Source organism: Stylophora pistillata, chromosome 8, assembly GCF_964205215.1.
Source record: "Stylophora pistillata chromosome 8, jaStyPist1.2, whole genome shotgun sequence".
NCBI classification, from domain to species: domain Eukaryota; kingdom Metazoa; phylum Cnidaria; class Anthozoa; order Scleractinia; family Pocilloporidae; genus Stylophora; species Stylophora pistillata.
The window spans coordinates 29,512,101-29,539,592 of record NC_142526.1 but is presented as its reverse complement, the minus strand read 5'-3'; the positions used below and the strand labels follow the sequence as shown (position 1 = coordinate 29,539,592).

At 36.6% G+C, this 27,492-nt stretch overlaps 2 protein-coding genes across 3 annotated transcripts; one reads left to right on the top strand and one right to left on the bottom strand.

Moving 5' to 3' along the window:
- Positions 1 to 32: 32 nt before the first annotated feature.
- LOC111322894 (structural maintenance of chromosomes protein 6) lies at positions 33 to 18,631 on the top strand. The gene is made up of 30 exons (XM_088731954.1): positions 33 to 417; positions 978 to 1,092; positions 1,702 to 1,807; positions 3,169 to 3,305; positions 3,570 to 3,631; positions 3,933 to 4,013; positions 4,215 to 4,316; positions 4,409 to 4,546; positions 5,987 to 6,067; positions 6,330 to 6,476; positions 6,737 to 6,825; positions 7,071 to 7,235; positions 7,794 to 7,972; positions 8,383 to 8,558; positions 8,973 to 8,999; positions 9,286 to 9,366; positions 9,755 to 9,841; positions 10,181 to 10,290; positions 10,744 to 10,837; positions 11,187 to 11,252; positions 11,406 to 11,462; positions 11,602 to 11,652; positions 11,925 to 12,044; positions 12,772 to 12,909; positions 14,674 to 14,789; positions 15,070 to 15,169; positions 16,351 to 16,509; positions 17,269 to 17,421; positions 17,744 to 17,841; positions 18,015 to 18,631. The coding sequence occupies exons 1-30, from the start codon at positions 235 to 237 to the stop codon at positions 18,106 to 18,108; spliced, it is 3,312 nt and encodes a 1,103-aa protein (XP_088588080.1). The 5' UTR covers positions 33 to 234; the 3' UTR covers positions 18,109 to 18,631.
- Positions 18,396 to 27,385, bottom strand: LOC111322413 (tRNA wybutosine-synthesizing protein 5). 2 transcript variants are annotated; one of them, XM_088731957.1, is made up of 11 exons: positions 26,838 to 27,384; positions 25,579 to 25,645; positions 25,218 to 25,343; positions 24,791 to 24,840; positions 24,166 to 24,258; positions 22,603 to 22,776; positions 21,722 to 21,791; positions 21,100 to 21,165; positions 19,831 to 19,905; positions 19,409 to 19,568; positions 18,396 to 19,161 (listed from the first exon to the last, which is right to left on the bottom strand). In XM_088731957.1, the coding sequence occupies exons 1-10, from the start codon at positions 27,287 to 27,289 to the stop codon at positions 19,452 to 19,454; spliced, it is 1,290 nt and encodes a 429-aa protein (XP_088588083.1). In that variant the 5' UTR covers positions 27,290 to 27,384; the 3' UTR covers positions 18,396 to 19,161; positions 19,409 to 19,451. The 2 variants fall into 2 exon arrangements, with proteins under 2 accessions (XP_088588083.1, XP_088588084.1); XM_088731958.1 differs by lacking the exons at positions 18,396 to 19,161; positions 19,409 to 19,568; positions 19,831 to 19,905 and adding an exon at positions 19,926 to 20,648 and having other exon boundaries at positions 26,838 to 27,385.
- Between the last annotated feature and the right edge of the window lie 107 nt (positions 27,386 to 27,492).

Below are 27,492 nucleotides of genomic sequence, written 5' to 3'. Positions count from 1 at the left end.
CTCTCCCGTGGTCATGTGATCAGATGGCTTTGGCGCCATTTTGAACGTGTTTAGCACAAACCATAATACTGATATGCATTTTAAAAACTGTATTTTAGTACCGTAAATTTCACCGGAGAAGTTCTTGTTTTACCGGATAGTTATTTATCTAGTAATTGAAGATTTTAATAGATTTTTGTTTAAGAAGCTCTAGGTTTTTATAGATATTATTGGGAAGAAACCCGAAGTAACATCATGGCGCGAAAGCGAAGGTTAGCATCAGATGGGGAAGAAGAAGTAGAAGTTAATCAAGAAACGCAAGGGGAATCACCTCAACCCAAGAAAAAACGAGTTTCCTCAGCTAGAAGTGTAGCACACGAGGGAAGTATGGAAAAAGATACTTTCAATTGTTCGCAAGCTCCAGATTTCCCAGTTACGGTAAGAATACATAGTTTACCTTATACCCTCGATCAGACAATAAACAACAACTTTTCACTGGTAAATAGGATACTGGCTGCGGCACTTCTTAAATAATAGGTGGACAAAACGATGAGTGGAATATTAAAATTAACTCCGGTAATTCTGGTCCAAGATTATCAGATTTATAGCGATTACATTAAAATGCATCTTTAATAATTAATTTATTAATATTAATTAAAGGTGCAGTGGAAATCAGGGGATGTATTAAAAAGTTATTGAGACTGATTATGAGCACAGCGGCTGAAACTTATTTTTCTGACATGTATTTGTTCTAAAGGTAACATCATTAATTTTAAGGAATTATCTTCACAACAAGTCCTTTTCCATTTTGTTATGGAAAAATTTTTAACTTACCAAGATTCCTTTGAAAAAAGTAGAGGAATACTTATAGTGTTTCTTCCCATTAGGGGTGATAAAGAATTTTCAAATGATAAGCACCTCTTGAATAAAATGCCCACATGACTGTTAATATCAAGTACTAATTAGGTTCTGTGAATATTCATTTTAAAACTTTGCAGTCAGAGGCTGAAGTTGGAATTATTGAGAAGGTGACTTTGGTGAACTTCATGTGCCACACTATGCTAGAAGTGCCTCTTGGACCAAATGTTAACTTTATCATTGGAAGAAATGGAAGTAAGTTTGTTTGGAACAAAACTAATTTTTTCCAAGTCATGTCAAGTATTACTGCAGCATGAAAATTAACTTTGACGGTAGAAAAACAAATTACTGATTGATAAATTTGGTGGTGGTGTGAATTTATCACAACCAACCAGCAACAAGTTGACCTGTTACAGTGTCCTCCCAATATTTTTAGCATGACATATAAAAAGAATTTTCAACATGATGAAGTAGTCTTTGACCTGTTGACTTTTGAACAATCCAAAGTGATTTTAGGTGACGATGAGATGTACTTCAGGAGGTAAATTTTCCAGTAACTGCTTGAAAAGGAGGACACTGCAGTTATTTCCAATTAATTTTAAACCCAAAAAAAGAAGAATGTTACTTTGATAAAATTACTTGTGATGAGTGCCTGAAAAAAGGAAGAAAGGAGACAAAGTTGTGGATGAATACAAATTTGTTATTGCTTAGAACATGCATTGGTTATTTAAATTTTACAGCCATTCTTTAGTCTGTTGATTACATGTAGATTCACGTCATATTAGAGAAAAAATTGGTTATCTTTCAAGTAGTTCAGAAGAGAGGTGAAGGTTGGATTTTGATTTTCCTTGATCTATTTTCAAGGTGGAAAGAGTGCCATTATGACAGCATTAGTGGTAGGATTAGGTGGAAAGGCCACCACTACCAACAGAGGAAATTCTCTCAAGGGATTCATAAAAGATAAGTGCAGGTGAGAAATTTCTTGACTTTTAGCGTAAACAGAGTAATCAGGCTTGGCATGAGCAAAGCTTCACCCAGTTTCTGTGAAATTTCTGCATGCCTTTGGAAACTTTGGCATTCCTTGCTATCTTCTACTTTATAGTTTTATATGATAATTGACAAAGGTATATGACTTAGTTAGAGTAATGTTTATCTAAGGATTGAGGACTTGGGAGTTGCTAGAGAGGATAATGGAGCCAAGAACTCCAACTGGGTGCAAGTAGTAACCATGACAAATTTGTGAGTGGCATCCATCCAGGCATCATTGCATTTCTAACCAGAGGATGACTGTACTGTATGTTCTTACCCAATACTTGCCAAAATGGCTAGGAGGGGATCATAGTTGCAATTTCAACAAGTATGTGACCTGAACAGCTCCTGTGTAGACATGGGGCTGTCCAGCATGGTCTCTAGTCTAACTTAGCTTAAAGGCCCATTTTCATCCGAGATCCTTTGCAGTCGTTTGTTTTTGTTTTGGAATCACGCTATTGTTAAATGGCAAACTCTGATAGTCATTCACAAACACTATTAAAAAGAAAAACAAAGATTTGGTGAAGAACACAGTAAAGAAATTTGCAGCTAAATAGTTGAGACTGAAAAATCATAAATCGAGTCTGTGTATAAAACTTGTACAAAGCTTACTTGATGTTGAAGGAGATTGTTCGGCTTCAACACTAAATAAAATATAAACAAATAACCAATATCGGCCAAAACTGATTTACTTTATGCATTTCAATTATAGAATAACGACTTGTACAAATGAGATCGCTTACATACATATCTCAGGATCTCAAGTAAAAATCAATCAAATAATTATTCTCACCTCGAAAAAATCTCCCCGGAGTCTCTAGTTCCATCGTAGGAACAATGCAATAACATTTCCGCAAAAGCACTGTCTGTAGTGTTACCGAAACCCATTGTTGTTTTCCTTGCCCTCCATAAATCATACACAGACTCTCGAAGTCGAATAACCTTTGCCGAGCCGGGCAGACCCGGCCTTCCTCTAGACCACTTCTTCAGCAGCATCAACTTTTCAAATGACGTTTTTCACCGTCGTACATGTAAGAATTAAAAACTATTTACTGATATGGTTACTACGATAGTTTGTTGTTCACACATGATTCAAGATGGAACTTTGAAAGCCCTAATTAGTAAGATGGAAGAAGATATCAAGGCGATTCCACAACTTCAAGGAAAATAGCGTATTTTTCTTAAAATGATCTGGGCGCGCAAGGCATCTCGGTTGAAAATGGGCCTTTAAGTGATATTTAGCTATGTTAAGAAATTAAGTTATTGATCAATGTTATCTTAAGTTAATTTTTTGTGTCTCAGTTATGCTCAAGTCTCAATTAAGCTACGAAACAGAGGACAGGATGCATACAAACCAGACGAATATGGAGAGTCTATAACAGTGGAAAGAAGAATCAGTAGTGATGGGAGTGGATCTTATAAGCTCAAATCACATGATGGTACATACATAAGTTATTATCAGACACACTTTTACTGTCATGAACAGAGGGTGGGAAATATCTCCAATATTCCTTTGCTTCAGGAAAAGTAATATACATACATAAATTGTTATCAGACACACTTGATTTCATAAACAGAGGATGGGAAATATCTTCAATATTCCTTTGCTTCAGGAAATGCAATATACATACATAAATGTTATCAGACACACTTGATTTCATAAACAGAGGATGGGAAATATCTTCAATATTCCTTTGTTTCAGGTAAAGTAATATCACAGAAAAAGGATGAACTGAATCACATTCTGGACCAATTCAACATTCAGGTAAACTGGACTTACAACTCTACGTAACTATTTGACCTCTAAGAGTGATTAGTATGTAATTTCTCATTACAATATGACCCCTGAATCAAACATTAAGATCAGGAGAATAAAGGAAACAATCACCAACTCAAGAAGCTCTTGATTGTTAGACAAATTCTCCTCATCAGCTCCTGAGGAAATGTATAGAGAGAACAGTTTGGAGAATACGCTGATTTTAGGTTGTGAAGGGTTAAAGAATATACAGTTTGGTGAGGACATTGGTCACTGATTTTGATGATGATAATTTTGAATTGTGTCCCAGGTAGATAACCCAGTATCAGTGTTGAATCAAGACACTAGTAGAAATTTTCTCAACTCTTCAGATCCTAAAGACAAATACAAGGTACATGTTTTTTGTACTTAATGTCATATAACTGTAGATTGTAATCAATTATTATTGCAATTGATCTGACTTGAAAAGAGGATAGCTTTCAGAGAATCTTGTGTCAATTTTTGTTGGGGTTACTTTTGTCAGTGATTAATAGAAAGAGAAGACAAATGAATTTGTAGCCTGGTATTCAACTTTTCTTTCCTTGTTTGTTAGTTTTTCCTTAAAGCCACCCAATTGGAGCAGATGAGCACAGATTATCAGCTGATTATTGAACAGCAGGATATTATCAAAAATACTTTGGACAGGAAACAAGAGGTACATAGGCACCACTTGGTTATAAATACATCTAAATACCTTTCAAGATCAGTGCTAGGAAAGAAAAATCATGTCATTTTAACTCATTGCAGACCCTCCCAGCTATGCAGCATCAAGTGCAGGAACTAGAAGAAAAATACAAAGATATTGCACAATTGAAAAATATGAAGGAGCAGGTAGAAGATCTAAAGAAGGAGCGAGTGTGGGCAGAAGTTTTTGAAACAGAAAAGGTATATTGTTTGCAAAATTACTTGATTAGATATTGCTAAAATTTAAAGATCAGATCCCTACTATATCAGTGCATCATTATTAGTGCAACCCTCTGAAGCCCTGCTCTATGTACACTATAGCTATTGTGCTCCCTTTTATAATCTCATCCTTCTGTTGAAACAACTCAAAAACTTCTAGAAGTGGTTTACATTACAGTTCCCAAATTTGTTTGTTTTGCATGTATGTATGCATGCCTGTTAGCAAGTATATGTGGTCCTTAAAATGTGGTCTGCAACATGCATTCTTCTCTGTGTGCATACATGTGCAGGGTTCTCGTCAGAATTTTGTACAGCTGTTGCTCTGCTATTTTCCTGAGTAACACTAAAGTACATGGCCTAATGTCATGAATCTTGGGCCATAAGCCTTTCGCTTTGTAGCAGCCATGTTTTAGCATGTTGGAAGATGACATCTGCAAGAGGTCAGGCCTAGAATTTACTACCGTAATTTCCGGCCGTTTACCTGCATGGCCGATTATTGCATGTGGCAAAAAAAAAAAAGTCAACAGATTACCTGCACTAGTGGATAACCTGCACCTTAAAAGCAAAGAAAATTTGTACAAAAAGGCTCTCAATGTTTCATACTCGACAGAATGCGAATTCATGGCCACATTTTGTGCGAGGGATCATTCAACGCCATGTTAAATTGTTGATTTCTAAAATTTACACACATGCCAATAAAAATCTATTCGTCACGCAACTAATTGTGCGTGAAATAAACTCGAGTCAGCATCATGTTTTCATGCTGCTTTGTGGCACTCTTAATACAGTAAAATTCATTTTAGAGGTGGAAATGCAGGTAGGTGAAATTTTTTTCAATTCAACTTTCAGTAGATTTCAAAATTGTCACATAACCCGCACCTCCCTACTGCTTGCAGTGGCGCATGTTTAGGGCAAAATCAACAGATTACCTGTGGGTAAATGGCCGGAAATTACGGTACTTCAATATGGTGGCCGTACTTCAACATTTCAGACACAAGTGTGAAGTATAGTGATTGTTTGATCATATTGTGGTCTGCTGACAGGCTATTCATTTCCAAAACTAAAACCAACTAACAGCCAATCCTAAACTCAGTTACCTCTTCAAAAAGTCATTCTTTTATGTGTATTTAATAGACAAATTGATCTTCTGGTTGGCTGTAACACTTGCTAGTGACACCCATGACAGGTGTTGTGGGTTATGGGTTCAGTTGAGAACCCCAGTGTTCCCAATGATGAGATCATCCTTGCGCACTCAGGACTAGCATTGTGCTCATGTGCATTTGTTAGTGTGCCGACGACTAAGGGACCCACTTAGCTGCAGTGTCAGTTGGGTGGGCTGAGGGAACAAGAACAGCAGTTTACAGCAATATGACAAGACTAGTGAAGACCTGTGTTTAAATGTGCTTTCTTGTTGTACTATAGCTACTTGCTCCACTAGCAAGAGAAGAAGAAAGTCAGAAGACAAGGCTGCCAAAATATGAAGAAAAAGTTGCAACTTGCCAGGTATAATGCATGTAAATCGTTTCACATTCCTTTGATATGCAGGTGAAATAGATAATCCTCTTCTTGAATGTTTAAGTTTTAATAATCAACAAACAACTTCTGGAGAATGTTTTTCTGCCTTTCTTCCCATAAATTAGTTGTTTCTTGGGACTGACAACAATGATCAGGCATGAGGTGTCTTTTTCTTGAACCTTTTATTTCTGAAGTAGCTGTTTGAAATCTTTATTAACATTATTACAATTTGTGGATTATTTCATTAAAGGAAGAAATAAAGAACTTCGAAGATCAGTGGGCTGAAGTCAATCAGCAGTTCAATGCCATCACTCAAGAGGCTAAACAATTGAATGGAGAACAAGCTGCCATATGCAATGAACTTAAACAAAAGAAAAATCTTTACAGAGAAAAACAGGTGTGCTTGCATTGTCAATGTTTTTTTGTTTTTTATTAAGGTATTACACATTCCCTTTTTGCCTTGTTTAGATTTAGACTGTCACAACTGGATAGATCACCACTGAACATTCAAAAATTGAAACTCAGAAAGTGACAAGATAACAATGACAAGATCTTGAGAGTTGTCTCAATCCTGGAAATCCCACTTTCATTACTCAAAAATAAACAAATCCTGGCTTTCATATATATTTTGAAGGCTTGAATGTGCATTTATTTCAGTCTAGACTACGAAAATTGAAGCAAGAAAAGAAGACTTCAGAGAATGATCAAAAGCAGTTGATGGAGAAAATTGAGGAAATCAGACAAACGTAAGTGTTTAGGGAGTTTCCAATTTGGGGCTGTGTTGTAAAATCACTTGAATGCTACTCTAGTCCCTAACTTTTTTTTTTTAAGTAACCTGCTCAACTCTGCACTTATCAGAGATTTTCAAGAGCCACAAGGTTATGCTTCAAATAGCACAACTTTGTAGTTTATTTTAAATCAATCCCAAAGTTCTAACTGAGTGCAGATGATACACACAAGTTTTGTTTAATTTGTGATTTCTTTTTTGTAGAGCTATGCGTGATCTTGAATCAGAGAGGAGGCAACGACAAGATGCTCTTCAGCACAAAAGAGATGAGTTCAAAGCACTGGAAAGCCAGTTGTCAATGACAAATCATCACAGAGGACAGCTAGAACAAGCAATCAGCAGAGCAAAAGAAAAAACTTACCAGCTGAGGTAGGGTAGCAAGTAACTTTTTGTATCCAGAAGAGGTTCATTGTTATGGATAAGGTTAAAAATCAAGGTTGAAATTGTGAAACTGTAACTGAACCGCACAGGTAGATTTTGAAAAGCTAAATGTAATTTTAAGTCAGGTAGTTTTTCTTATTATGAAAGGATAATTGCCTTAGCTCAGTAACAATACATTTTAAGTGCAAGGCCCTGTATTCAAGATGTAGTATTTTTTAGCAAAAAGGAAATATTTCCATTACTTTCTATCATAGGCTACCATCTCTCTGATATGGAAAATTTTTTATGGAATTTTATGAATTTTTTATATGGAATAATTCTTTATGTTTTGTGGGAATCAATTTCTGCAGTAGTAAAATTCCTGAGAATTATGCAGGGAATTAATACTTGCAGTTTTCTGGAGGAAAAAGTATAAATTTAACATTCACTGCTTGTTGAGTTACAACACTTACTACAATCAGAAAATCCACAAAACAGTTTCTTGTTTCCCCTTTGCTTTTTGGTGAGTATTTAGAATAAATCTCTCCTTCCATTCTTTCTCTACAGGACAGATGTGAATGATGCAACTCACAGAGCTGATGCAATTCAGAGACAATTGAGAGATCTTCAAGGAAGCCGTAACAACAAACTCAAACTATTTGGGTCTTGGGTACCTGATCTTCTCCAAAGAGTGGAGCAGGCTGAACGGAGAGGAAATTTCCATCAAAAACCTGTTGGCCCCATTGGTAACACACTGTTTCTTTCTTTCTTTCTTTTTTCTTTAATTTTTTATTTTTTTATCAAAAAAGGCATCTTCCTTTTTGTCATCTAAAATAGATTTAGATTTTTGTTTTCCAGTGTGATTTTAATTTTTCATCTAATGCTTTGAAATTCCTTAAAAGATGTCTCATATCTACATTGTAGTTTATACTGTAGTTATGAGAGTTCCAATCTCTGCTTGAACTAAATCCAAATTCAAGAAATCAGAATATTTGCTGATCAAGCAATACAGGTAGTTTCAAGTTTCCCTTAACCAAGGGATTTTAGAATTGTTTTCTTCTGACTCAGTTGTAATTAAGTGAAAACCAGCCATAAGTACTTCTACTCACTCTAACCATATAATATAAGATATTAATATAAGTTTTTGTAATTTAAGGTGCTCATCTAACCTTAAAGGATCAAAAGTGGGCTTTAGCAGTAGAGTCCTGCATCAAGAAGTTTGGCTGGGCATTCTGTTGTCATGATGGTCACGACCAGCAAGTTCTCAAGCAGCTTTTCCAACAAGTCTGTGCAAAAGATAACATCCCCACCATAATTATCAGCAAGTTTCAGGTTTGTCTTAGAAAGTTATTTTGTCTTTTGACTCATTGATAAGGGAACATAGTGGTTAAGGTGCCCAGAGAGACTCTTGAAGTGGTGTAAGATGGCAGCAGGATAATTAGTAAGTGGCTTTCACAAGGAAATGTTGTGCTAGATATCTTAGTTGAAAGAATGAAACTTTTCACCTTCAGGAAGGAGATGGATTAAAGCCCAAAGGGTATAGCTAGAAGTGTAATGTGAAGAGTAATATAAACACAAAAGATTGGCTGGATCTTAACAAAAGAAGTGTTAAGTTACTGGAGCCATAAGGAAGCCACAGTAATATGACATAATTTCAAAAATGATTATTCTTCTATGCAATTTTTGTGTATCTAAGTGGACTGTTATGGTGGTTTCTCATAATTCTACATTGTTTTTTCAATTCAGAATGAGGTTCATGATGTTTCAGGAAATGTAAGTGCAATACATCAATTGTGACAAATAATTACCATCAGACAGTTATTGGTTTTTCCTTTTCTGTGGGTGATCGATTGACTTGAGAGCATGCCTATGTCAATGTTCACTTGTTAAACAATCCTTAAGCTTTCTTCTAACTGAGTTTCTTTAATTATCCATCCTACAGGCAAAATTTGCCCTTGAGAGTGCCCATATATACCTGTATCTTGAATAATTGGGAACAGTTTTAAAATTATTTGCCACGGTTCCTGACATGTGAATTGTCACCTTTGATTTAATGCAGAAACCTAGAAGCAAGTATCCTACCATTTTAGACATGCTGATTATTGACAACCCTGTAGTTGCAAACTGTCTGATTGATCAGGTTAGCAAAACCATGGGTATGTACAGTGCAGACGTCTTTAGAGATGTTTCACATGTGGTTTTTCAGCTTTTTGATAGCAGTTGTATTGTCAATTCATTTCCACATTGTTTAGGTGGAAGTGTAGTCCTGGCCCCCTCTCTGAAAATAACCATCTTTTTTACTTTTATCAGTTACAATTTTACACCATCAAGGGTTTCATTAGCATTTTCCACAGGAAGGCATAACTTTTTTAACTGAGCTTCTTCATAAGATAAACTATTCCTCACAACCAGTCAATTTGCCCTGTGCCTGGCCCGTAACGAAACCCCAGCACCATGTTGGGTTTACTCTGCCTACTGACTGAATATGTTTTAATTTCTGTCACTGTCACTGATACTCTCACTTGCAGGTTGCCATAGAGTCAGTTTTACTCATTGAGGACCCCAAAGAAGCACGTCAAGTTATGTTTCAACACCCTCCAGCAAAAGCAAGAATGGTGAGTTTGGATATTCTGTTTTCTTCAGCTCAAACCCCGTCCAAACCAATGGATTTTCGTTCATAAAAGCACCCTTTTTACTACGTAGATGCAACACATGCTTATGTTAACAGTAAGTTTTGTACTGGAAACCTACCTTATTTTGACATGTAAATTTTACAAGTACATCTCTGAGGTGCTAAAGAGAGGATCAGATGACACAAGGCTCAATATATGTCTAGCCTTTCAAGATCAGGATTTTTAAATCTCCAAAAGTAAGGTGAAGGTCTTGCTGGGTACAAAATGAACCCTCTCAAAGCCATATTCAAATCATGAAGAATGTATCATGGAACATTTCAGGCTTATGCAATGAATGGAGATCAACTGTTTGGTGGAAAAACAGCCAGATCATATGCATCCATGATGGATAAAGCCAGATACTTACAGAAGGACATTGAGGTTGAGATCAGGTTGGAGAGCTATTTGTTTAATGTACAAAATGTAAACAACACAGTAAAGTTTTCCATTAAGTGTTGGGGAATATAGGTTTACCCCCCCAAGGAAACACTTTCATTGGTCTTTGTCTGTCCAAGCTGATATGAGGAAAATTTGAAGATGGATTTTGAAGATTCGAGCTAGGTTTTCACTTGTTTGCTCTCACAAGTACAAGTGCAAGCTTAGCAAAATGATCTTAAACACAAATATGCCAGTGGAAGTATGAGGAAAATTTTTTCCCTTCTTATTCTTATGCTTAGCCTTGGAGGTAGGTTGTCTTGTCAAGCCATTTAATGAGATGAACCAGAGATGGTTGTGATACTGTGCACAAATACTGTAACCTCTAAATTTTCCAACCCTTGCAGATAGGGGGCTTTGTGGTGATTTCATTGTTTCTTTGTGATTTTTACTTTGTTTTGCTTTCTCAGACAGTTACAGCAGGATCTTCAACACAAACAACAGCACCGTCAGCAGTGTCAAAGAGACTTGGAGGAAGTTGACAAAACAATCAGAGATAATGTGGTGGGTCACTGATCGGTTTAAATAATAATCTTGTAACAAAAAACTGCATTTTAACTGGCCTTATGTAATCACCATCCCTTAGCCTTAATGTGGCATTAATAAACTCTTTGGTGGGTATATACAGTTCTCCAGATGACATATTGATATAAGTTTCCCTTGAATTGTAACTTTGTAATTGCACACCCCATTAAGCAGTCAACTGCAGCAATGGAAACTTTTTCAATCTTCCCAGAGATGTTTACTGCAAGACTTAAAATTGGATAAACCCATTTGTAGGTGAATGTATCTGTTTTGCCGGATGTAGTAGAACAATTACATTTATGTGCATATTTTTCCTGTTGTGTCACAGAGAGAGCTTCAAAAGGCAAAACAGAAAGCATTTCGTGAGCAAGAATTGGTCAATAAAGCCCTTGGTGTGAGTATGATTTTGAGTAGCTGTTTGCTATTTAAAGATTTCTGAAATTTATTGTTTTAAGATTATTTTTTGCAGCAATTTTAATCAAACAGTTCGCTTGTACTGTGAGGAAAAAACTTCCTTGAGTTTACAAACGTTTCAATCTAACTCTAGGAAATAAAGGAGCTTGAAAATTATGAAGAAGAGGACCTTCCAGATGTCACAACATTGGTGAGTTGATCCTTTTTCCTTTAAAGTTTTCTTGTTTGGCTTGCTTGAGAGATTTTTTGGCCTAAGTTATCTTGTCAGTTTTGTTTGACTATGATTATTTTCCTGTGGAGTAATAATTGTTTTTCTCTCTTTTTTCTAGGAGGAAGAAGTTGAGCACTACACTCAGCAGTTGGAAGATCTGACACAACAGGTTATGCTGTGTACTGAGCTCCCATTTGAACCCTCGACAGTGTAATTTTTCCTCATTAAAATAAATCCAACTTGGACCTTGCATATGCTGCCATTCTGTTAGCTTAAGTTAAGGATGCCTTACAAGAGGTGACACCTCTCATGCCACAACTTTTACAGGTTTACCCTCAACAAGTTTCTGTGGCATTGGAAGGGAAAGCATTTGACAAGTCTACCTCTCAAAGAACCAATATACTCTATTTTGTAGATCATAACAGGTTTTTTCCATTTCAGACTGCTGAAGTTGAAGGAGAGTTAGAAACAGCACACAATGAACTGAACATACAACAACTGAAGGAGGCACAGCACAAGGAGAAAATACAAAATCTGTTAGACAAGGCTGAACCATTAAAGGTCAGTGCACAAGTCATATAAGTTGGACCAAAATTTGTTTCTGAGTTTATCATTTTGGTGATTTTCTACCTTTTTTTTTTGGATTTCTTTGACCCCTAAAAGTGACTAGTATCTACATTGTAACTTTTCTTTACTATATAACCCTGAGTCGCAGATGGAAGTCACGGCAATCAAGGAAATGATCACCAACTAAAGACGCTGTTGATTGTTAAACAAGTTCTCCTTGCCGACTACGCTAAGAAATGTATGGCAAATAGTATGGAGAATTTGCTTACTGATTGTACAGGTTAAGAGGCTGGCTTCATTCTTACAGCAATTTTTAATTGAATGTCAAAAGTAATCCGTGGCTGTTTGGTTTTCATTAATTCATTCCGTTGTTGGTGTAATCAATCAGATACAAGAAGAAAACCAATAATGACTTGGTCACCTGCATTTTTCCGCGTTTGTGATGGTTTTCATGTTTATTTGAGTTCTAATTGGCTAATGATGATTTAAAACCTTGATTGTGATTGCATTGTGATTACAATGTACTTTGATTATGGTTTTTTCACTGTTAATTGAAAACTGCTCTGCAGGCTGATAACAGAGCCAAGTGAAAAACAAACAAACAAACAAACAAATTTCTTCCTATAATACTTCCAGCCATTAAAGTACGTATAACCAACGCTTGACATTACCCGGGAGATGTCACTTTTTAATGTCTTATTTTTCTTGCACAACTGATAAGACTCAACAACACAATATTGAAGTGGAGATGGAGACGAAGAAGAGTCACAGGAAACACTTTGAAACAAAGGTGAAGGAAATAGAGGATACAATCAGAAAAGCAGAGAGGGAACATGAAAACATGAAGAAACTGGTCAGGGTGAGGATGCCATTAACAACGCTTATTATTCCTAAGTTTGACCCCATTGAAACACATGAACTCCTTCCATTTTATCAGCTCAGTGGCTGTGATTTAGTTTACTTCTGTTTTTTTTACTGATTGAAGATGCTGTGAAATAGCAGTCAGCGCCCTAGGCTCCAGAGAGGACATGTTCAAGCGCTGCTTGGGTTATTTTGTTTTACTTTGATCTTGGGCAAGACGGTTTACTTTCATATTGCTCCTCTATACCCGGAAAATGCAACCGTTTCGCTTACGAATCTTTTTGCTAATGACCAGTTCGCCTACGTCTCAACTCTCTTCGCTCCGACGAAGGGCTACCGCTCGAAACGTCAGCTTTTATAATCGTAACGGTGGCCAATTTACCATTTCAACTTTGTTGATATATTCAAATTATTTCGTTACCCCCCCACCGACGAAGCCCCAAACAGTTTCTTTAGAAACTATCAGCCTTTATCTCTTCGCTAACGTCGCATAGGTCGTTTCGCTAACATTAGGTTATTTCACGAACGTCTCTTTTTTTGGTTTCGTTAGTGAAATGACCTATGAGACGGTAACAAACTGCCCTGAGACGTTGGCGAAACGACCTAAGACGTTAGCGAAACGACTCGTGGGCGAAACGACGGCATAGTCAACAAATTATTTTGCATGAATGAGCATCCTTTCCACAACAAATAGCAATACTCTTGCTTGCTTCTTCCAAAAAGACCCTGATTACCCCTTTGTTTAGTCAGTTAATAACTGGTACTTCTACATGCTGCTATTTCGAGCACATCTTGATACAGCTACAGATAATCTTAAAAATCTAGTCGTAGGTAGTTGTTGGTGATATTAAGGTCGGCACACACGAGGGGACTAGTCCCTGCGACTAGTCCCGGCGCCAAGTCTTTGAAGGGTTTACACGAGGGGACCGGTAGCAGGGACTAGTCCCTTAAGGCGTTCACACGAGGGCACTCAATTGTACAAGAACATAGGAAAATTAAGAGGCAAATGATGTTTCTTAGTCTGGGGCGTTACACGAAAACAATTAAAATTTGGTAACTTTTCATTGTAGCACTATTAAACATCAACGCAAACGAACTACACTTATTCAGTCGGATTATTCATGCTTTAACGTGATCCGTTTTTGTTTTTTTTATTTTATTTTTAACAGACACAGAGTCAAATAGGGTAAAAAATTCCATCAAAACGGCTCCAAGACATCTGTATATGTTTACAAAACTAGAAATAGTTTTTTATTCTTCAGTTGTAGAAATCTAGAAGTCAGGGAAAATTCAAAGAAACTGCAATGTTTACAAATACCGGAAGTCGCGCATCATACTGACCCGTGATTGGCTTATGTACCGTTTAGTCGCAGGGACTGGTCGCACAAACAGTTCACACGAAGGGACAAACATTTGTTTCATGCGACAAGTCCTTGTGACTGGTCGCACGAATTCAAACCAGTTTGAATTCGTGCGACCAGTCGCAGGAACCAAATTTTGGTCCCTGCGACCACAGAAATGTGTAGTTCACACGAAGGGACTAGTCGCATGAAACTGGTCGCTGGGACTAGCCGCAGGGACTAGTCCCCTCGTGTGTGCCGACCTTTACATTGTCATGTTCTGTAACCATTGATTTCTTCAGCACCAGAGTAGCAAGATTCGATATTTGTTTTAAACCAAGCGTGTAATGACCATTACCACCACTGATGCATTGTAAAAGAGTGCATTTCTGTCTTTTAACTGTTGTTTTATCATTATACAGGTGAAGACTCAAAAAGCCAGCGAGTTTTGTGAGCGGGTTACAACAAGAAGAACAGTGAAAAGTCTGGAAACAGAAATCATTCAAAAAACTAAACGGATACAAACAGAAGAACAAAAGTACGCACACTTTTTAAAACTTGTGTTATGAATGGCACAGTACAGTTTTTGTTCTACCCCTGATTCAAATTAATTCATAACTTGCTTGTAACCTTTGCTCAGAGCAATGTAGAGGTTTAAATTAGTAGCAGCAAACTTATAGAGGGAAAGTCCACCAAATGCTAACTTTGACCCGCAGTGGACTGGGGGGTGGGGGAGAGGGGGAACCCTTTCCCTTACTTTTATGCGGAGGTTCATGATATATTTATATATTTTTGTCTTTTCCTTTGTTCCCTCTTAGCAAAGGTAGACACGAGGATATAACAAGAGAATACTTTGAAGCGAAAAAACGGTATGAAGGTATTATGGAGTCACTGAAGAACCTAAAAAAATACAGCAGGGTGAGTTTTTCCTTTCAGTTCATTGTCTGACAATCGATAATGGAGGATAAGGTAAGAACCGAATACGAGGGAAGATCCAGTGATTTGAGCTATTGAGCCTTTAACCACTCTCAACCATCCACCAATTTATCTCGGGTTTAGTTTCTAGATTCTTTTTTTTTTCTTTTCACTCCCAGAAGTGATTAACAAGTAACCTCTCCATATAATATCCATGCATTATCCAGCAAACTTGTATGTAGCTTAATGCATTTTGTACAGTTTTTCCCCTTTTTTCTTCCATATTTCTCGTTAATATAATTTATCAACCTGTAATTCAGCATTCTTTGCAAAAGGTTTGAATAAACAGTATTATTTATTATTTATTTATTTAAACAAGTAACAATAATACTCAAACTTACCAGGTAGAAACTATCATTTTGATCTAACACCAAATTCACGTAACTAATTGACAAGGAAATGTGTAGTAGCTGAAGGGGAGAATTCACAAACACAAAACGTGTTAAGAACATCAGTGATGCGCCTCGTGTGTCACTTGTTCTTTTCACATTATGGCGTTTGACAACCGCCTCCTGGTTAGCTCAATTGGTTAGAGCGCCGGACCGTTGTGCGGGAGGTCGAGGTCGATGGTTCGAGCCCCGGCCGGACCAACACTCAAGGTCTTAAAATAACTGAGGAGAATGCGCTACCTTTCTATAATATCAAGAAATGGATAAACATTCTAGTCTTCTCGGATAAGGACGAATAAACCGTAGGTCCCGTCTCCAGCATCTACTAATTAGTTAATTTGGTTAGGCAGGGGACGTTAAAGAACCCACTCACGAGATTACTGTGATGTGGTATGGCCTGTTTACTGGGAATCGGGGGGTAGGGGGTATCTTCAAATAAGTTTCCTTCGATTGTTTGTAAACTGCTGATACAGTCCGGCCAAAGTCCCCCGAAAAGTGTTGTGATGCGCATTTGATCACATCCACATGTTAATTTACGCAATATAAATATTAAATTATTATTATTATTTTCTGTGATCGATTGCTAAATACGCAGACGGAAACATAGAATCTGTTTGTTAAATGGAGTGGTTCGAATTAATGTTAGCGATATTGGTGTAGCTTTGTAAGGAAAAGTAGTCAGTCGTATGTTAGTATTTGAATATTTATCATATTACTTTCCTTCCATGCATGTAGCGCCTGAAGATGGTCATGGAGCAAAGAGCTAAGGCATTCATAAATTACCGGCATTACATCGCTATTCGTGCTAAGTTCTTCTTCACGATGATGCTCTCTCAGAGAGGCTACAGCGGCAAGATGGTTTTTGATCATGCAAATGAATCCCTTAGCCTTCAGGTGGGTTACTTTGTAAGAGTTTGTAATTTTCCACCCGTATTTTCTTGTACTTTTAATACAAGGTTTTTTATATGGAGGTTTATGCCTTGCTGTATGAGCCTTGCATGAAAGGGCCGAGGAATGATGGGCTGATCGTCATTTGAGACGAGAGAACACACTGAAGCGGGGAACTCAACCAACAAACAAAAACTAACACTGTGTGAATGCGTCAGCACAATTTCTATGGGAGTAATAGGGTCAGTCACAACATCACTGCAAAACTGACCAAACAATTTTCGGTCCACACATTTTGATTAACTTCCAATGGAGTGACAAAAGTAGTCCAGGACTGCTTTGGTTTTACTTAACTTTCCTCTGTGATTGGTCCAGGTAATTCACGCCATTCTATCTACCAATCAGCTGCAAAACTAAAACAATGGCGAGTTTGTCATTCGCGTTTTCCTGCGCCTTAAGCAGCTTGAGTTCTCACTGGCTACGATAATGTAAACCTTTGTTCTGATTGGTCGCTGGAATTACTCTGGTTTCGGTTTTTGACACTCGACTGAAACTGCTGAAACACTTTATTTCAAAACAACTATGTAATAGACAAAGCCCCCGACAATAACCTTCTGCTCAGCCGGACAATGATAGTATGATCAGATTAACCAGAAAACACGAGCAGTCGTTTCTGTTAGCTTTATGGTAGTAAAACCGGGTTAAGATAAGGAATTTGTTCAGCATTTGGCTTCAGAATACTCAAAATTTTTTCAATTGTTTTAGGTTAATGTTGAACAGGGCATCAAACGGGTCGCCAAAGATACCCGTTCATTATCTGGAGGAGAGCGATCGTTTTCCACGGTTTCATTTATCATGGCTCTATGGGAAGCAATGGAGTCGCCTTTTCGATGTCTGGACGAATTTGATGTCTTTATGGTGGGTGATTTACCAGGCGAATGGTTCGTTCCCTATTTTTTGCGTAAAATAAAATCAAGGTCATTCTCTTCAGTAACCTTCCCCACAAAGGCTATCATGGAGAGGGAGTAAAGTGGTCAAAGTCAGTTATCAAAATGCTGTGGATGTTTGCGAAACATCCACTGACCAGTTTACAACTCGCACTTGAACATGTAGTTCAAATGTTTAAACGCAGAATTTTCCCCAAATAGAGTATTTTGTTTCTTCCTCGCAGTACAAGGAAATGATTGGAAAAATCTCAATGCTTCTGTAATTCTCATTACCCTTCTTTCCTGACCTCCAGGACATGGTAAACAGACGGATTAGCATGGAAATGATGTTAAAGGTGGCCAAAGAACAACAAGAAAAACAGTTCATTCTTCTAACACCCCAGGATATGAGGTAGGATGTCTGCAACATTTAGTTTTTTTAACAAATACTATTTAATCCTTTAACCGTTTCAAAGGTAGTTCTCAGAAAATCAGTCTTCGTTGTCTCACCGAAACCAGTTAGTCATACATTATGAATGCGTCAGTTGACGTTTTCTTACAGGTCCTATTTTTCATTTCTTCTAGTGCCATCGGAAGCAGCAGAAAAGTAAAAATTTTCAGACTTCTTGATCCTGAAAGAGGACAGACCACATTACACTTTCAGCCTGCCGATGCTTGAAATTAATGTAGCATCCCTACATAGTTACTGCAATAATGTTACGGTTTCTTTCCTCTCGCAAATTGCCAATCAGTTACATTGTCAGAAGAATGGAAAGCCCACAATTTCTGACAGTTGATGTTTCTTTTTCGATCCTAAGTTGTATAATGATACGATCGTCTTCTGTTGTTTCAAGGTTCTATTGCAGCAAAAAGTCGCCTTCTGAAATGGTAGTTACTATGAATACTAGTAATTTGTAAATGACATTTTATCAATAGTCTGTGGTAGATGTCAGTGCTTGTGATAAATTTATCAAAGTTCAATATATTTTTATTCAGACTTTACTTGTACAGTATTTTAAATGAAAATACACATGCAATAGTTAAGAGATGAAGATATTTTTGCCATACTTTATAATGAGGAACCAGGCCACTGTGATTTATCGAATGTTGTTGTTTTGTTGGGAATTTTAATAGTCAAGAGAGATTTCTAACTATCTAATCTACAAAATGAACGACTAATGCATTAAACAGTTGTGAACAGGTCTCCTGAGTGACTTGGTTTTTCGTTACGATAAAATACTGTATGTGTACTAATAAATGAAGGGGGTGAGTTTCTAAAGGTGCAGCGTCAGTGGGGGTTTTGCAAGATATTTTGTTTTATTAACTTAGTTGATATTGTAAATTGGCCACCGCAGAGTTTCTAAATCTGACGTTTCGAGCGTGAGCCCTTCGTCAGGGCTAACGTTCAAAACGTTAACTTTAAAAACTCTTTACGGTGGCCAATTTACAATTTTAACTCAGTCGATAAAAACCAAAGTAACGTTTGTGCATTAATCTGTGGGGGAGGGGGAGGTCGAGAAACACGATTCACTTTCACCTCCTCATCCTCATCCTCTTTCACGCCGACCACCGAGGATACTTGTACGCTTCCTGCACACGCCTTCTTCCCCTCCCCCCTCCTCACCGCTGACACCACCAGATTATTCTTCCACTCTCCTAACTGACTCCCCAGGCATAAAATACACTTCCATTGCCGTTTCTCCCCCAGGGAACGCATTTTGGTTAGAAGAATCTGTCAAAAGGCAAAAAACGAAAGGCAGCGCACGGTATTACACGATTACTTATCGCACGGTAAAAACGTCTTCGGCTGGGGCCGCGATTCCAAAGGAAAAGAAACGAACTGGGCCCCAGGGATATCTTTGAAACTGCTTCTGCTTTGACTTAATCATTGACCTAGCTATTTCCCTTTTTTCAAATATATTTTCTCACGAAATAAATTATATGAGAAAATTACGTTAGATTTAATAACATTAACCTACTTTCATTAAGTAAACCTGAGTGAGGTCAAGCAATTGGTATCAGTTAAAGTTCATCTTTTTCCTCGTCATGGGGAGAATAGTTTGATTCCATTTGATCTTCCATTTGATCTTCAATCATATCTTCAATCCTGGCCAATTCATTTTCAACAAAACTCTCCACCTATCAAAATATGGGGAAATGATATAAACGTCATGCAATAAACTAATGGCAAGATGTAAATTTGATGGACTTCCCAGAAATTCAGAAGGAAAAGGAAAACTGGTCCTTATTCCAATTTAAGAAAAATTCCAGTTAACGAGGCAAATATTACTGCAAGAAATGAGAATATTGGAAATATTTAGAACTGGAATACTAGCTAGAAATGATACTTAGGTCAAGGACAGGTAATGTTGACAAAGTTGGGAAAAAAAATTAAACTTACTGAATTATTCTCCAATAGTTTGACATCATGTTTTGAAAAAAAGCCATCCTTGTCGTTGTCTAATGCTTGGAATATCTGAGAAGAGAGATAGTTGATTATTGCCTGTAACAGAAACATTTTCCATGACAAAGCAGAGACAAAAAAGCTTGATTTGAAACTGGGGGTTACTAATTTAACAACAAAAGAAGATAGTTCACCCCCTTATAAACAAGTGCCATTATTACCACTACATGCGGTCAAATGACAGACTACCCTCTCTAAAATGTTCCTTTTTGCGGGCCAAACAGCAAACTGCATGCTGTAAATGGCATTTGCCATCCTGATATATATGTTATTGAATGAATTTGTACGATTTGGCCTTGTGTATTGATAATGATAATCACAAGGCGTTTGGAGGGCATATAGTTTATTTGTGTCCCTTGTAGCATTATTTACACCCTCACTCTGCTCAGGTGCAAATGATGCTACTTGGGCCACAAATAAACTATATGCCCTCCAGAAGTCATGTCAGTGATTGTCCTATTTACACCCAAAAGTGACAATTTGGCCCTTACCCCTTTCCACCCTTAAATGAAAATTGATATTCAATACAATCTTTTCTCCACATTTTCCATGGTATTGACAAGGAGAATTTGTTTGAGAATTGATTCAAGGGTCAGACACTGTGAGGAGAAATTAGAAGCTAGTCACTCTAAGGAGTTCAGTAAAGGGTAGGGTTATTTATTTATTTCAAGATTTGTACATATAGAATAAATACAGGTGTTAGAACAAAAGGATATAGCTTCCCTTACCCAAACACCTTACCCAACCCCATAAACCTAAAAACAAAACATATATATGATTAAATAAAAGCATCTTAACAAGAAAGGGTTAATGCCTTTACAGTTTTTTTTATTTTTTCAGTTGATACTGACTGATTGGCAAGGTCTCACTCATCGCATGAATAAACCTTGGCTAAACAGCATTTTACTACGATTGGCAGTAATGTCTCAATCTGATTGGCCAATTTGCCATTGATAATAACCCTGCTCACATGAACATGTCATGCAATGGTCAAACAGGGAAATAACCATTTTATTTGACATCAATATTATGAAAAAAACAAATGGACAAAAAGATATTCATCATCACAGTGGTCAAAATTTGTTGCAGTCTCACTCCACTTTGCGTCGTGTGTCATTTTGACCACTGTGACAAAGAAAATCACTGATGATAAGAGTACAGACCACAATAAACCACTGTTGATTTGTTAAACTTTCTTATTCTAACCTTCTTGGCCACAGCTGAAAGCTTGTCATTCCACACAAAAGGCTCATCACCAACAATGGCAGGCTCCTGAAAGAAAAATAATAATCATTTGATGATAAAACTTAATAAATAACTTTCAGATAAAAACTCTTCATTTCTTATTTTCTCAATAAATATTTCACTCTTTGAAATGATTACAGTTTGGAAGTGGCCTTGGCAATAAATTATAACAAACTAAAGGATCAAAATTTCACATTTTACCACCCAAAACTTGTTTACTTATAGTCCCCTTACTAATGACTATTAGTCCTGAGAATCTGGTGTTATTTCGAAACAATAAATTATCCCTATGTTGACAGAAACAAATTTTAATGAAAATCAACCCTGATGTCAGTATCCATATTATTCATACTATTATCTATTCACTTCCTATGTTGTGGACAAGGAGAATTTGTTTAACAGTCAAAGTTGCTTAGGTTGGTGATCAATTCCTTTAAACTCGTGATTTACAAGAATTCAGCAGTATTACAAAGCTGTAAGGAGAAACAAGACGCAGGTCACTCTTGGGGTTTACAGGGTTTAAAAGTTTAATGACCACTTCACCCCTGAGAGTCGCAAGTCAGAGTAAAAACCTAGAACGTACTGTTTTCAATTTGTCTTCAAACTCCCTAAAACCAACTTGACCATTGGCAACCAGCGCACTAATGTGTCCCCTGAAAGAAAAATTTTGAAAGAAAATTTATCAGCTGAGAAACCTTTTTGAGGAGAGCTTTGGGATTTTCGGTTTTGCGGTTTTGGCTATTTTTTGGATCGGTTTTTTGGTTTTGATATTCAGAGCGGTTTGCAGATTTTACATGTTTTTGCATTCGGTTTTTGGTTTTCACGAAAACTCTGATACAGTTTTCGGTTTTTCCTTTTTGCCCCCCTTTAAAGGTGAAAATGTAGCAGTTTTGTCAGGGTTGCATGTGGTTTTCGGTTTTGCTGCCTTTTTTCGTTGATTTTTCGGTTTTGGAGGTTTTTTTCTCCAGTTTTGCGGTTTCCCAGAGGCCCCAATGCCCCCCTCCTTTTTGAATCATTTATACCAATGTATCAGAGGGGTTACATTTGTGAAGAAACTGTTTTGCTGTATTGGTAGGGGTATAACAAGATAATTTGTTTTTATCAGCACTGTAAATTGGCCACCATAAAGCTGAGAAGTTTCAAGCGTTATTCCTTCATCAGAACGATGTATAAGAGGCCTGGGTGGATAAAGGTTTTAACTATTTGACAAGTGGAGGTAAATATACACCATTTCCACTGACACTGAGGTGAATAATTGTTTTTAATTAGTATATACAAAACATACCAAAGAATTAGTTTATTTCTTTCAATAAACTGAAAAGATGGTCAGAAGTTAATAGTGGCTGATGCATGGTCAACTGTTAAAGACCCTTTGTAAGCCAAATGCGTCTTGATCGAGTTGAATAGAATGATACACTATACCACAGTTAAAAAATTATATGTACCCTAGAAAATTTCACTTACATGAAACCTTCTTGTTCTTGACTGTTACTTGCATCTTCTTCAAGACTTGAGAACCTGAAATTGTCTAATGTCTGGTTGGGTTCCATATCACAATCTTGTGGAACAAAGTCAGGTAAATGTTTCCACCAAACATTCACAGCTATGTTACGATCATATGAGCGTACCTGGTGATACCTGCAGATAATCAAATGAAATATATCTGTAACAAGATAGTTTGGTCTTATCAATTGAGTTGGTAACATAAATAGTGGCCACCATAACGAGTTTCTAAGCTGACATTTCCAGCATCGGCCCTTCATCAGAGCTAGCAAAACATATACATATGTTTTTAGTATAATTTCAGAGTTGAGCCAAGTTTCCAGCAATCTGATTGGTTGAGCAGTTCCTTATATGATGCCATATAAACCGCTCCAAGCAGTTTATATAAAATGTTAAAATAAAATGTTAATAAATGTTACTAAAATGTTAAGATTTTAGAAATTTCTCTGTTGTTCAGCTCTGAAATTATACTTGTCTAAAACAATTATTCGCTTCAGGTTCAGTGAATATTTAGTAAATAAACCCCTTCGGGCAGCTGGTATGTAGGCTGATAATGTCCGTGGCTGAGAGATTGTCCGAAAAATGAATATTTGGCCAAGAAGCGAAGCTTCGAGGGCAAATCTGAAATTTTGAGACAATCTCTCAGCCAAGGACATTATCAGCTGACATACCAGCAAGCCAGAACGGGGTTTATTTATTTTATAACCCTCCCATCAATTTTCACATCACAATTAAACTGCGCATAAACACAGTAAAAAAGCCAGTGGTGATCTGATGGCGAATGCACGTGATTGATGCAAGCAAGCAAAAAAAAGAGTTTGGTTTCTTTCCATGTAAATAGGAGAACGGAAAAGTTGAAACTCTTGTGTTGACTATGTTTATTTTTCACCGAAAAAATTGGAGGACAAATATCGACACAGATGGGGGTTATTGTGTGATAACTGTCCTGTGATTTTACACCACATGACCTAAAGTAACCAATAAAATCGCGCCAAAATAAATGGGTGGGTTAAAATGTAGAATAATCCCCGAGACGAAGTAGAGGGGATTATTTGATGATATTCACCCTCGCCTTCAGCTAATAATTGTTAAATATAAATCAAGACTGATGAATATCTCCTAGATATTCAGTGAAATATTCTTATAAACCCATTTTAATTTTAACCCTTAGAGTTCCCTAGCTTAAACTATTAAAATTCCAGTTTCATTAGAACATTATACTTTCCTTTACAATATTGTCTTTCATTTGAGAATCATAAGATTCCCTCCACTTGTAGACTTTCTGAAGAACTTCCTTAAAGTCTGCATTCAAGCTTGGTGGCCCATTCAGCCATACTGTAGTTTGAATCAGTATCCCCTTTCTGTAGCATGAAGCTTAATCAACATTACTCCTAAAAGTAGCTTTTTTCATGCCATGTACTTTTAAGATATTATTTTGTAATAAAACCAACTTGACCTCAATAAAAAGCAAATTTACAAAACAGCGCAAAACAATATATGATTATTCAAATATACAAAACTCACCATTTGTAAGGAATGAACAAACAATCACCGGGTTCCATTGTCACATTAAAGTACTCTACATTTTCTAGACTGGGGTACTTAACAAAATCAACCCTGAAACAAATCAAAGCAACTTTAAAGCAATTGAATCTTAAAGATTTTATCAACACTGAAAAGGTAGCATTCACAGTTATGCTCTCCAAGGCCTCTCTTTCAGTTCAACCTCTTAACATGCTCTGTTATGGAGCTAATTCCTTCCTTCAAAACCCTTCCATTCATCTCTTGGCTGGATAAATGATATTGCCAGACTTTCAAAAAAAAAAAATTGGGAAAACAAGGAATTTAACTTAATTTCTATTATAATCATTAAACAGTCAAGCATTTGTTTTCAGAGCTATCCATTATACTTCTTCTATTTCGTTTTTGTTTGGACAAAGATCACCTTGCAAATGATACAGAGAAATCAATTTTGCTTCTAGTATAGACAGTCCCTTATGATCAGTTGCAAAATGTGAGCAAGTTTTAAGTTTAACATCACAAAAACAGTCATGTGCAACCTCCAATACACAACCATGTAGGAAAATTATAATACCACTTCATGACAAAAACAGTGATGAACTTCGAAATGATATTGTTATTATCTTACCGATCAACATCTACACCAGAATAGCCACCAGAGGGGAAATCTATTGGAACCTTACCAGTAAAGGAAACAAAAGCCTTTTAACAATACTGCATGGTTCAGACCTCACAAAAGAGCAATATTTACTGGTAATTATAACCTGAAAACATGACTATATGCTGTAAATTGTTAAAAACTAAATGCAGATTTCCAAGGCTAGGTGTTTGAATGACATTTGGCACTAATACAGGATTAAAAGAAGTTAAACTGGGTCTTAATAAAACAGTCTGAAACAGTTCTAATTAAAGGCTTAAAATGCCTCTCCATCTTTTATAATTATAAACAGAAGGAGAAAAAATGTCACAGTAAATTTTTCTAACCCTGGAATAGGTGACAATCTTTTTTCAAACAAAACAGCCCCTAAAAAGACTTAAATTGTTGCCAAGCACACCTGTTTTTTGTACTTTTTGTAGTCTATGAATAAAAGCTCCTTGGTTCCACTGAACAAACAGTTGATGTTGTCAACATCGTCATTATGTAAGACTGACTTTGTGCCACCACTACTGAACCACATCACCTGGTGATTTACAACAATGAAAGGAAAAGATTGCACAAACACACAAAATGATAAACAAAAGAATTACACACTAAATACAAAAAGCAACAAAGTCAATGAAGAAATCGACATGTGTAAGAAACTTATTAAATCCAGTCTTCACTCTTGGATAAAAATTTATGGTCCAGGCTTTAAGTGCTTTTCTAAGAAGGCTTCAAATCTATTAGTGAATTTAATACATTGCACGTTGACTAACCGTGTCAATTAACTTGTCCTTCACAATATCATTACATAAGAGTGGGGGAGGTAACATAACATCTTTCCTGCATTAAAAGTCAATCATTCAAATTCAACAACTCTTGTACAATAAAATCAACTCTCTAATTATTCTTACAAACTAAAATTTAAGTGATTCTTTTCCTATAATAATGGAGTAATATGAGAAAATACTAAGGAGCAAATATGCATTCTAAATCACGAGTGTAACCCCAGGATATTAAATATTGATTCCGTCCTCCTAGTTGATAAACAATAAGAAAGTGATAACATCATTCTGCAACATCTGCAGACTTCAATCTAAATTCAGAATCTTTTGAAATAAAGAGTTCTACACAACATTTTAAACTCAGTATACTCAGGACCATACCATGTATAATTTCTCTTGTTTAATGCAATTGTAAATTATGTGTGAAATTTTATTTAGTTATTGGTCTCAACCTAGGCCACCTCAGACAAATCACCATAAAAAGGTACGTCATTTATAAACTGTGAACGTTATAAAATTATATATAACCTAACAAAATGTTTTCCTTTTTAATCTGGAAATAGTTATTAAGTCTTAAAGGCACAGCATCAGCTGTATTTGATATTTTGGAGTTCACTGATGATACAGTTTTAAACTCATAATTAACAATTATTCCACAAGCGCGCGTTGGATATGAGATGATAGATAGCCAATGAGGCACTTAGCGCCGAGTTGGCTATAATCATCTCATATCCAACAAGCGAGAGTGGAATAATTGTTTTATTAAAAAAACGCCCCCAAGATATTAGACAAATCTTCTCGACTTTATTTTGTGAGAAGAAACCGGATTTAACAATGTACGGAAATTAGATTATGGTATATTGGCTCATATACCATAATGGCTGAGCCAATAAAAAGTCTTGAATTGCATTATCCAATGATCCAGTTTTTAATAAAAATTATTATTAAAAACTAGATCATTGGATAATGCAATTCAAGACTTTTTATTGGCTTTGCCATTATGGTATATCAGCCAATATACCATAATCTACAAATATGGCAAGCATACGTGTCAGCTTAAAATTAAAAGGGAGCTAAAAATTTAATAAAATTTAATAATTTAATTCAACGTTTTTAATAAAACAATTAATTGTGAAATACACCATGCAGTTTACGATTAACACCCGTCGAAGAAAATTATGCAAATACAGAATTAACTGTTTATATCCGCCCCTGGTCAGTTCAACAAAGTAAGAACAAACTTTACTTACTGCAAGAAAGGAGGAACACCATTCACCATGTAAATATCCTCTTTTCTGTACGTTGACACAAACTCCTTAAAGCTCACATCGTAGGCAGGGAATGTTCGAATCTCTTTTTTTCTTTGTTCTGCAGTAACATTAAAGTCGTTTGATTCTGGTAAAGAGAGGAAATATTCGTCCGTCCATTTAGTCAAAGCCGGCGAGATTTTTGCTCCCCCTCGTATCAAGACAGGTTTGATGGGGTATACGTAGTTTTTGAAAAACTCAATAGGAGTTAAGAAGTCGTTGATAACTTCAAGAGAATGTTTCACATTTTGAGATCCGAGCGGCTCTAAGTGACCAGGAGGTGCACTAAAATCAGTTGAAGAAACTTCATCCGGCGAGAATTTTGCCACTGGAATCATTGAAGATTGTAAAGAAATTATGAAAAGAAAGCCCGAAAGAGAATTTCTGCTCTTCATGATGTTGGATATCCACTTCAGCAGCGCGGTGTTTCACGTTTTGTTTTCATGTCCAGGTGATAAAAATGTTTACGTCGCTGACTTCATATAAGAATGGGTATAGAATGACGTCACGCGGCGTTTCCTGATCGGTCCTTGACAGAAGTACTTGAAATGGGAGAAGTTCATAAGCGGGCTGAAATTTGAAATTCGCGTGTAAGGAA

What these genes read in the sequence shown, in the direction of transcription:
- LOC111322894 (XM_088731954.1), top strand. Translation starts at nt 235, where the DNA reads ATGGCGCGAAAGCGAAGGTTAGCATCAGATGGGGAAGAAGAAGTAGAA. An exon ending in CTCCAGATTTCCCAGTTACG is followed by an intron (nt 418 to 977) that starts GTAAGAATACAT and finishes AAAACTTTGCAG; the next exon opens with TCAGAGGCTGAAGTTGGAAT. An exon ending in CTAACACCCCAGGATATGAG is followed by an intron (nt 17,842 to 18,014) that starts GTAGGATGTCTG and finishes CATTTCTTCTAG; the next exon opens with TGCCATCGGAAGCAGCAGAA.
- LOC111322413 (XM_088731957.1), bottom strand. Translation starts at nt 27,289, where the DNA reads ATGAAGAGCAGAAATTCTCTTTCGGGCTTTCTTTTCATAATTTCTTTA. An exon ending in ACAAAAAGTACAAAAAACAG is followed by an intron (nt 24,841 to 25,217) that starts GTGTGCTTGGCA and finishes TTTACTGGTAAG; the next exon opens with GTTCCAATAGATTTCCCCTC. An exon ending in CAAGAACAAGAAGGTTTCAT is followed by an intron (nt 21,792 to 22,602) that starts GTAAGTGAAATT and finishes TTTTTCTTTCAG; the next exon opens with GGGACACATTAGTGCGCTGG.